Raw genomic sequence first — 10,443 nt, forward strand, 5'->3', positions numbered from 1 at the left:
ACAACCGAAGATAGATTTATCGTTGTTTGGATTTTTAGCACTATTTAGATGTTCTCTTGTCCTCGTTCGAATGGATCTGCCACTCCTGCCCACATAAACAACGTTGCAGCCTGGTTCACCGCACTCCAATCTGTAGACGCCCGGTTTGTCCAAGTTATCAATAGGGCTCTTATTCTTAATTATGAATTGGCTCAAGATGTTATCAGATTTAAATGTTACCTTGGAGTTTTCGATCTGTCTAATTACGTTGGCGATTTTATGTGAAATGCCGCCATAGAAAGGGATGCAGCAGTATTTATTGTTCGAAGGATCTGAAGTCGACAAGTGGGGTTTTTTCATGCCTTGTTTCTTCCTTCTCCTGTCAATTAGCCTGTCAATGACATCCGGATGGTAACCATTCTCCCCTGCCAGATACCTCAGGGTGTTCACCTCCTCACTGTAAGCATCTTGACTCAAAGGAACATTGAGCAGTCTAGTGATGTATGTGTTGAAAGCCGCCATTTTATGGCCCATGTAATGGCATGAAGTTTTGTTGATTTTGGTGGATGTTTGAGAGGGTTTCCTATATATACTAAAAGTTAACTTATTTAGGTGTCTACTAATTGAAAGGTCTAAAAAGTTGATCCTCCGTTCTGACTCGAGTTCCAATGTAAAGTTGATGTTCATATGAAGTTTATTGATCCACTCATGGAACTCTTTTAGTTCTTCCTCACTACCAATCCAAGCTATCAATATGTCATCTACATATCTGAACCAAAAAAGAATTTTATCCTTGAAAGGATTGTTCGGTATGAAAATCAGCTTCTTTTCGAAATATGACATGAAGAGTTCTGCGAAGAGAGGGGAAAGGCAGTTGCCCATACTCAAGCCTTCCCTTTGTGTAAAAATTTCTCCTTCAAAGTTGAAAAAGTTTTGTTGAAGGCATAATTCTGTGAGTTGGAATACACAATTAGTCAAGTCGTCGGACATCGACAGCCGACTCTACACAAATAATAAGAAACTGAGTATAGTTACGGGGATACTTAGAGATAAGATGACGGAGAGAGCTTTCAACAATTTAATTCATCACAACAAGTCAAAACTTCACAGTCTCAAACTTAAAAGTACTAGAATCCAACGACAAAAAATTGATAAGTTGTCAAAGCAGGACATGTCTCAAAGCTCAAGTGTTTTTCTTAAGAATGGAATAAAGTTCAAAGAGCCAATACTCAACTTGTCAGATACGACGTTCAACGAATCAGAAACCAAACTGTTGAGCTTGGGTTTAAAATTCTCCTTCTCAAATTATAATAAGTCAATGATCACCGAAAAACTGGTCGTCGCAGTTGAGACTTTCCTGAAATCCAACAGAGTGATTAATCCTCATATAATTCGTAGTCATATTATTTCAATCTTAGACAAATTCAAGAAGTCCAGAATCAGGACACCAAAATATATAGTTGATCTTAAACGGAATCTCACAGCTATCTCTAAAAAGATTAAGGACAATAACTTGTTTTTCTCCAAAGCAGACAAGGGTGATTGTTTAGTAGTTCTAAATAAGACTGAATATATCAACAAAGTTCATGATTTCCTTTCCAACAACGGTTTCAACAAGACAACGAGGTCAAATGTTAACAAATACAACGCTAAGTTTAAGAATAAACTTTCATCCCTTGGTCCATTGCTGTGCAACAACTGGAGGTCACTTATGCCTATGTCATTCACCACCCCTGGACTGTATGGTCTTCCGAAAATCCATAAAGAAGGCATCCCTATCAGACCGGTGGTTTCGTTCTGTGGCAGTCTAGCCTATAAACTGTCAAAACATCTGAATAAGCTTCTAACGTCTGCCATCAATTTCAAGTCGGAATTCAGCGTTGATAACTCTTTGGATCTAATTAGTAGAATTAAGGATTTACGAATCCCAAACAACACTATACTGGCTTCTTTTGATGTGAGCAATCTGTTTACGACAGTACCAGTCCCGCAGACATTGCAGATATTTAAAAACAAGTTGATTGATTCTTCGATGTCCGACGACTTGACTAATTGTGTATTCCAACTCACAGAATTATGCCTTCAACAAAACTTTTTCAACTTTGAAGGAGAAATTTTTACACAAAGGGAAGGCTTGAGTATGGGCAACTGCCTTTCCCCTCTCTTCGCAGAACTCTTCATGTCATATTTCGAAAAGAAGCTGATTTTCATACCGAACAATCCTTTCAAGGATAAAATTCTTTTTTGGTTCAGATATGTAGATGACATATTGATAGCTTGGATTGGTAGTGAGGAAGAACTAAAAGAGTTCCATGAGTGGATCAATAAACTTCATATGAACATCAACTTTACATTGGAACTCGAGTCAGAACGGAGGATCAACTTTTTAGACCTTTCAATTAGTAGACACCTAAATAAGTTAACTTTTAGTATATATAGGAAACCCTCTCAAACATCCACCAAAATCAACAAAACTTCATGCCATTACATGGGCCATAAAATGGCGGCTTTCAACACATACATCACTAGACTGCTCAATGTTCCTTTGAGTCAAGATGCTTACAGTGAGGAGGTGAACACCCTGAGGTATCTGGCAGGGGAGAATGGTTACCATCCGGATGTCATTGACAGGCTAATTGACAGGAGAAGGAAGAAACAAGGCATGAAAAAACCCCACTTGTCGACTTCAGATCCTTCGAACAATAAATACTGCTGCATCCCTTTCTATGGCGGCATTTCACATAAAATCGCCAACGTAATTAGACAGATCGAAAACTCCAAGGTAACATTTAAATCTGATAACATCTTGAGCCAATTCATAATTAAGAATAAGAGCCCTATTGATAACTTGGACAAACCGGGCGTCTACAGATTGGAGTGCGGTGAACCAGGCTGCAACGTTGTTTATGTGGGCAGGAGTGGCAGATCCATTCGAACGAGGACAAGAGAACATCTAAATAGTGCTAAAAATCCAAACAACGATAAATCTATCTTCGGTTGTCACATAAGGGAAGAAGGACATAGGTTCGATATTGAAGAGAACACCAAACTTATTCATCACTGCGATTTTGGCTACAAACAGGAAATTCTAGAGGAGGTAGAAATCTTTAAACACCTTAAGAACACAGAATACAGGACACTAAATGCGATGTTGACCAACAACGTGAAAGACACATATAAAATCTTAGATTGATTCCCCCGGGGGACGCCACTGTATCGTCGAGAAAATTGAACACTTGAGTTAACCTTGGCTGGAAGAAGAAGATTTTGTCAGCACGAACGTCAGTTGTTTGTGTTTTGTTTTGTTTGTCTTTTCTTGTGTTTTGGGGTCCCATATTATTATGCCTTTTGACCGTATATATTTTATTTTTATTTTTGTTTTGTGACTTTTCTGATTGATGTTTATCATATGACAATGGAACCTTTAAATCGTAAGTTTCAGTGAGCATTTTAACTAAATTGTAAGATTATTGTTTTTCACCTTTTCTTAATTTTTGCTCAACCTTATATTCTGTACTTACAAGCAACAATTTTTCAGAATCCTTGGTTTGATAATGGCGCAAGCCGAAACATGTAACCGGATGATTTGAATACAAGGTTCCACCACTGAAGTGCTTTATAGACTTTTTTCTTTTCCTCTTCATACCCAGCACTTCAAAATGGGATTTTATGAGATTATGTTAACGGCGAGTCTGGCCTTACTTTCCCGAACATATGGTAGGTTATCATTGAAGTCACAAAGGTTCATGGGTCACATCGAGTTCTGTAGGACATGTCTGAGGGAGGACTTGACACCAACATGGTTAAAGATCAGATTTAGGAGAGACGATAGGGTTGCACAACATCAAATCCACCTGCTAAAAAGAAAACTACTTAAGTGGGAGATTAGGAAATGGTACAGCCGACTCTACACAAATAATAAGAAACTGAGTATAGTTACGGGGATACTTAGAGATAAGATGACGGAGAGAGCTTTCAACAATTTAATTCATCACAACAAGTCAAAACTTCACAGTCTCAAACTTAAAAGTACTAGAATCCAACGACAAAAAATTGATAAGTTGTCAAAGCAGGACATGTCTCAAAGCTCAAGTGTTTTTCTTAAGAATGGAATAAAGTTCAAAGAGCCAATACTCAACTTGTCAGATACGACGTTCAACGAATCAGAAACCAAACTGTTGAGCTTGGGTTTAAAATTCTCCTTCTCAAATTATAATAAGTCAATGATCACCGAAAAACTGGTCGTCGCAGTTGAGACTTTCCTGAAATCCAACAGAGTGATTAATCCTCATATAATTCGTAGTCATATTATTTCAATCTTAGACAAATTCAAGAAGTCCAGAATCAGGACACCAAAATATATAGTTGATCTTAAACGGAATCTCACAGCTATCTCTAAAAAGATTAAGGACAATAACTTGTTTTTCTCCAAAGCAGACAAGGGTGATTGTTTAGTAGTTCTAAATAAGACTGAATATATCAACAAAGTTCATGATTTCCTTTCCAACAACGGTTTCAACAAGACAACGAGGTCAAATGTTAACAAATACAACGCTAAGTTTAAGAATAAACTTTCATCCCTTGGTCCATTGCTGTGCAACAACTGGAGGTCACTTATGCCTATGTCATTCACCACCCCTGGACTGTATGGTCTTCCGAAAATCCATAAAGAAGGCATCCCTATCAGACCGGTGGTTTCGTTCTGTGGCAGTCTAGCCTATAAACTGTCAAAACATCTGAATAAGCTTCTAATGTCTGCCATCAATTTCAAGTCGGAATTCAGCGTTGATAACTCTTTGGATCTAATTAGTAGAATTAAGGATTTACGAATCCCAAACAACACTATACTGGCTTCTTTTGATGTGAGCAATCTGTTTACGACAGTACCAGTCCCGCAGACATTGCAGATATTTAAAAACAAGTTGATTGATTCTTCGATGTCCGACGACTTGACTAATTGTGTATTCCAACTCACAGAATTATGCCTTCAACAAAACTTTTTCAACTTTGAAGGAGAAATTTTTACACAAAGGGAAGGCTTGAGTATGGGCAACTGCCTTTCCCCTCTCTTCGCAGAACTCTTCATGTCATATTTCGAAAAGAAGCTGATTTTCATACCGAACAATCCTTTCAAGGATAAAATTCTTTTTTGGTTCAGATATGTAGATGACATATTGATAGCTTGGATTGGTAGTGAGGAAGAACTAAAAGAGTTCCATGAGTGGATCAATAAACTTCATATGAACATCAACTTTACATTGGAACTCGAGTCAGAACGGAGGATCAACTTTTTAGACCTTTCAATTAGTAGACACCTAAATAAGTTAACTTTTAGTATATATAGGAAACCCTCTCAAACATCCACCAAAATCAACAAAACTTCATGCCATTACATGGGCCATAAAATGGCGGCTTTCAACACATACATCACTAGACTGCTCAATGTTCCTTTGAGTCAAGATGCTTACAGTGAGGAGGTGAACACCCTGAGGTATCTGGCAGGGGAGAATGGTTACCATCCGGATGTCATTGACAGGCTAATTGACAGGAGAAGGAAGAAACAAGGCATGAAAAAACCCCACTTGTCGACTTCAGATCCTTCGAACAATAAATACTGCTGCATCCCTTTCTATGGCGGCATTTCACATAAAATCGCCAACGTAATTAGACAGATCGAAAACTCCAAGGTAACATTTAAATCTGATAACATCTTGAGCCAATTCATAATTAAGAATAAGAGCCCTATTGATAACTTGGACAAACCGGGCGTCTACAGATTGGAGTGCGGTGAACCAGGCTGCAACGTTGTTTATGTGGGCAGGAGTGGCAGATCCATTCGAACGAGGACAAGAGAACATCTAAATAGTGCTAAAAATCCAAACAACGATAAATCTATCTTCGGTTGTCACATAAGGGAAGAAGGACATAGGTTCGATATTGAAGAGAACACCAAACTTATTCATCACTGCGATTTTGGCTACAAACAGGAAATTCTAGAGGAGGTAGAAATCTTTAAACACCTTAAGAACACAGAATACAGGACACTAAATGCGATGTTGACCAACAACGTGAAAGACACATATAAAATCTTAGATTGATTCCCCCGGGGGACGCCACTGTATCGTCGAGAAAATTGAACACTTGAGTTAACCTTGGCTGGAAGAAGAAGATTTTGTCAGCACGAACGTCAGTTGTTTGTGTTTTGTTTTGTTTGTCTTTTCTTGTGTTTTGGGGTCCCATATTATTATGCCTTTTGACCGTATATATTTTATTTTTATTTTTGTTTTGTGACTTTTCTGATTGATGTTTATCATATGACAATGGAACCTTTAAATCGTAAGTTTCAGTGAGCATTTTAACTAAATTGTAAGATTATTGTTTTTCACCTTTTCTTAATTTTTGCTCAACCTTATATTCTGTACTTACAAGCAACAATTTTTCAGAATCCTTGGTTTGATAATGGCGCAAGCCGAAACATGTAACCGGATGATTTGAATACAAGGTTCCACCACTGAAGTGCTTTATAGACTTTTTTCTTTTCCTCTTCATCCTTAAATTCCCCCATACCGCTCAGAATATTCAATGCAGAGATGATGATATCAGCATCATCCGAAAACAACAAAGACCTGATGAAACTAGAAAAGAAGATGTCAGGGAGGTCATTGATGAAAATAACAAATAGCAGTGGTCCCAAGATACTGCCCTGTGGACGCCCAACTCGATTAGTCTCTCAGAAGATAAGTAATCTCGGCTTCCATCAGATACAAGGACTCTTTGTTTTCTATTCTTAAGGTAGCTCTCAATTAGTTTAAGTTGCTTGTCCCTTATGCCGTAGACACTTAGCTTGTAGAGTAAAAGTTTATGATTTACACTATCAAATGCTTTGGCCAAATCAAGCACGATAGCTCTGGGAACTTCACCTTTCTCAAGTGATTCCAAGATCTTGCAAGTGAGTTCAAAAACAGCAGTTTCCGTACTTTTTCCCTTCATGAAACCATGCTGGCAGTTTACAAAAACATTGAATTTCCGAAAAAATTTCAACAATCTATTGACCAGAACCTTCTCAAACACCTTTGCGAAAGAAGACAGGAGACTTACGGGCTTATAATTAGCCAAATTATCCTTTGAACCTTTTTTAAAAAGAGGCTTTACTACAGCCACCTTAAGTTCATCTGGAAAGATACCAGACTGAAAAGAAAGATTCATAATATGGCATAGTGGATCCATTATCCTCTCTAAACAATGCTTAATGACAATCATCGGAATCTGATCGTGTCCACACGATCTCTTATTTTTCAACTGTTTCACGGCATGATAAATATCCGATTTTTGAACTTCAAACATAAAAAATGATTAAATGAAAGAATATTGGGATTCTTGGACTAACTTTCTTTATTGTTCTTCAATACAATGCCGACGTTTCGAAACGACTTGTTTCTTTTTCAAGGCTAAAAATTTAAACACATTAAAATTTTCATTCGAGATCATTCGTACAAACAATTACCTAGTATTCTGAACAATATCGTCGATATAAATTTAAGTTTTCATATTTCAAAGAGATCTAATTTTTAAAAAACTTAACGTTGTTTCAGGAAGACGCGGAATATTGGCTATGACAGATGACGTCGTTGTTGGCATGTGACATAGAAATTTTGACGTTCGTCGAGTTCGTGTTCATCTGTCACCGCCACTAGTCTTTGTCAGGGGTGTACTCTACTATATCAGGAAATTCCGTATCGATTGATCAATGAAGGTTAAAAACACAAAATATACAAAAACCTACAGAAATATATGTATTTCCAAATGAAGAATCTATCCTAGAAATGACCAACAATATATCAAGTTGATGTTTTAAGTTTGCTACTTTAGAATTATTGAACTTTGGTTTTGAAAGTTTGTTCTTGGCCTTATATAGTTTCTCCCGGATATGCTTTTTGAACAGAGAACAAAATCTCTCTGAGAATCCATTCCATAAGTTGTTTACGTCTTCTTCTGTGGAATGAATAATGTCATCCCAGTTTTGATCAGATAATAGCATATTAAAAGAATTTAGACTATTTTCACTAATCTTTCTCACCCTAAATGTTTCCTCAGAAGTGCAACAACTGCCGAATCCTGATACTCTGACCACAATGATCAGACAGATGAGCCTCAAAAACAGAGGTCTCACAACCCTCCAAATTTGTGAGGATATTATCTAAACATGTTGCTGTTATTCGTGTCGGTTCATGTATTTTAGCTTCAACCCCAAAGCTCCCAATCAGATCAAGAAAATTTTGAGCATTATCACTCCTCACCAAAGTATCAATGTTGAAATCACCTAAAACAACAATTCTAGAATTTTCCCTTATTGCAACATTTAAAATGGTCATGAGTCTTTCGAAGAAAAGATCAATATCTGCCAGTGGTAATGTATCAGGTCTATAAATACAAACAACTATCAGTTTTTCAGTACATAAGTTCAACCGTATTGCCGAACATTCAAGGACATTTGAAACACAAAGTTTTTCCAGATTATATCTTACTGTGAATCTGATTGATTCCTTGCAATATAGAGCGGAACCCCCATGTAAACCCTCCTCTCTGCAAAAAGCAGATGCTAGTCTATAGCCGTTGAAATTATATGATTTTAGTTGTTCAAAAGATTGCCAATGTTCAGTCAAACCAAAAATTTCAGGATTCTCTGACTCTAAAAAATTACAAAATCTAACAAATGAGGTGGTAACACACTGAATATTTTGACGTAACAATGTAACGTAAGGGTTTACCTTGTTGCTTGTTGTAAAATTGAATTCTTGTGAAAAAAATTCTTAAAACTAAAATCTCGAATCAATACATCATTTGGCCAGAATTCCGCATTCATTGTCGTTTTATACATTTCCTCAGATGGAACACCTACACTGAAAGACGAATTACTGCCCTTTGAAACCAATTTCTTCACTTCAACAAGATCTGAACCCAAACCAGCACTGACGTATTCTTTAATTAAACGTTCTTCAACATCCTTTCCAGCGATTCTTCCCACATATATCCACCTTTTCTGAGGAACCCCAGAGAAAGACGATGTAGTACCCTTACAAATAATTCCTTTGGATCGTAAAGATTTCTCGAATGATAAGTATTTACCCTGTGTGATTTATGAAAGAATAAATGTATTTGATATGCAGGGTTTATTATTATTTAAAATACAACGGTGATTGGCAACGTTTCGGGCAGTACCCTTTTTCTAGCCTGTAAAAAACAATATACACAATGTAAAAACAACAAGAACAAACAAACAATTTATAAGTACTATAAAATTCTACAAACTTTGTTGGATAGAGATCTAATTCTTTTATTACCTTTATAATTCATTTTAAGTTATTTCCCAACTTATTTGTTGGATGTCATTGGGGTTATGATTTCAAATGATATTGGAGTTGTTACGTCAATAAAGATTTCTTCTTCTTGTTTGTTTTTGTTGGTCGGCTTATTTGAGATTGTTCAAAATAGTGAAGTAGATGTTGTGAAGGTATCTAATGTCTGATCTGTCATTAATGGATTTTTCATTTTGTTTTATGTGGATCATTTCGAGAATTTCTCTAGATTTTTTATTCTTTTCTCGGTCCAACACTATAGTCTCGTCATAATTGAATGTGTGTCCATTCTCGGTTTTGTGCTTGTAAACAAAACACAAACAGCACTTTACAAGCACAAAACCGAGAATGGACGTACATGACGTTTTGAATATGCCAAAATCGACCAGTACTTACTACTGGAACCATCTATTGACAAACAGCGGGAACTGAGTTGCGCACCTAATTTTATTATTATGACTAATTTTATTTCATTTGGTCTTTATTCAGCTTCAAAATGGGTTTGTTCTTTAAAAAAAAAACTAAGAAGGCTCTCTATATATACATATCTTGATAAGATAAAGATGATACGAGAAACATATTACTTAGAAAATATAAAAAGAAACGAATAATAGGAAATTTTAATAAAGGAATAATGAAAAACACATCACATTTATAATGATATTAATCTACGAAAACTCATATTTTATTATAGTGGAATAAATTATGAGAAACAATTTGCAATCGAAGGAACAATATATAAAAATAAATATAATAATATAATATATTTTATTCTAATTGCTATTTATGAATAATATTTTCTTCACTTTGTCACTTGTCAATTTATTCCTCCTATCACATAAAACTATTCCGGATTTGGAGAAGGGTCTCTCGCAGGGAACAGAAGTTGCCACTGTAACTAATTTTCCTCTTGCAATTTGACTTAGATTGAGGAAGTTATGGCGGTTATTTTTCCACCAAATAAGAGGAGTCTCTCTCCTCTGAATCAGAGGCGTCTCGAGATATCGTTGGACCTCAATGATGGCCTTTGATTGGAGGGTTCCTATAGTATAGTATAGTATAGTATAGTATAGTATAGTATAGTATAGTATAGTATAGTATAGTATAG

At 36.3% G+C, this 10,443-nt stretch overlaps 2 protein-coding genes and 1 long non-coding RNA gene across 3 annotated transcripts; all 3 read left to right on the forward strand.

Annotated features, from left to right (window-relative positions):
* Positions 1-1,033: 1,033 nt before the first annotated feature.
* Positions 1,034-3,172, forward strand: LOC123322402. Its single transcript, XM_044910347.1, has one exon. The coding sequence runs from the start codon at positions 1,034-1,036 to the stop codon at positions 3,170-3,172; it is 2,139 nt and encodes a 712-aa protein (XP_044766282.1).
* A 101-nt stretch (positions 3,173-3,273) lies between these two features.
* Positions 3,274-6,077, forward strand: LOC123322403. Its single transcript, XM_044910349.1, has 2 exons — positions 3,274-3,410; positions 3,518-6,077. Exon 2 carries the CDS (start codon positions 3,639-3,641, stop codon positions 6,075-6,077), a length of 2,439 nt encoding a protein of 812 aa, XP_044766284.1. The 5' UTR covers positions 3,274-3,410; positions 3,518-3,638.
* A 101-nt stretch (positions 6,078-6,178) lies between these two features.
* On the forward strand, positions 6,179-6,501 carry LOC123321906. Its single transcript, XR_006538974.1, has 2 exons — positions 6,179-6,315; positions 6,423-6,501. It is a non-coding gene; the product is annotated as an uncharacterized LOC123321906 (long non-coding RNA).
* Positions 6,502-10,443: the final 3,942 nt, after the last annotated feature.

This window comes from Coccinella septempunctata, chromosome X (genome assembly GCF_907165205.1).
Source record: "Coccinella septempunctata chromosome X, icCocSept1.1, whole genome shotgun sequence".
Classification (NCBI taxonomy): domain Eukaryota; kingdom Metazoa; phylum Arthropoda; class Insecta; order Coleoptera; family Coccinellidae; genus Coccinella; species Coccinella septempunctata.

What these genes read in the sequence shown, in the direction of transcription:
- LOC123322402 (XM_044910347.1), top strand. Translation starts at nt 1,034, where the DNA reads ATGACGGAGAGAGCTTTCAACAATTTAATTCATCACAACAAGTCAAAA.
- LOC123322403 (XM_044910349.1), top strand. Translation starts at nt 3,639, where the DNA reads ATGGGATTTTATGAGATTATGTTAACGGCGAGTCTGGCCTTACTTTCC.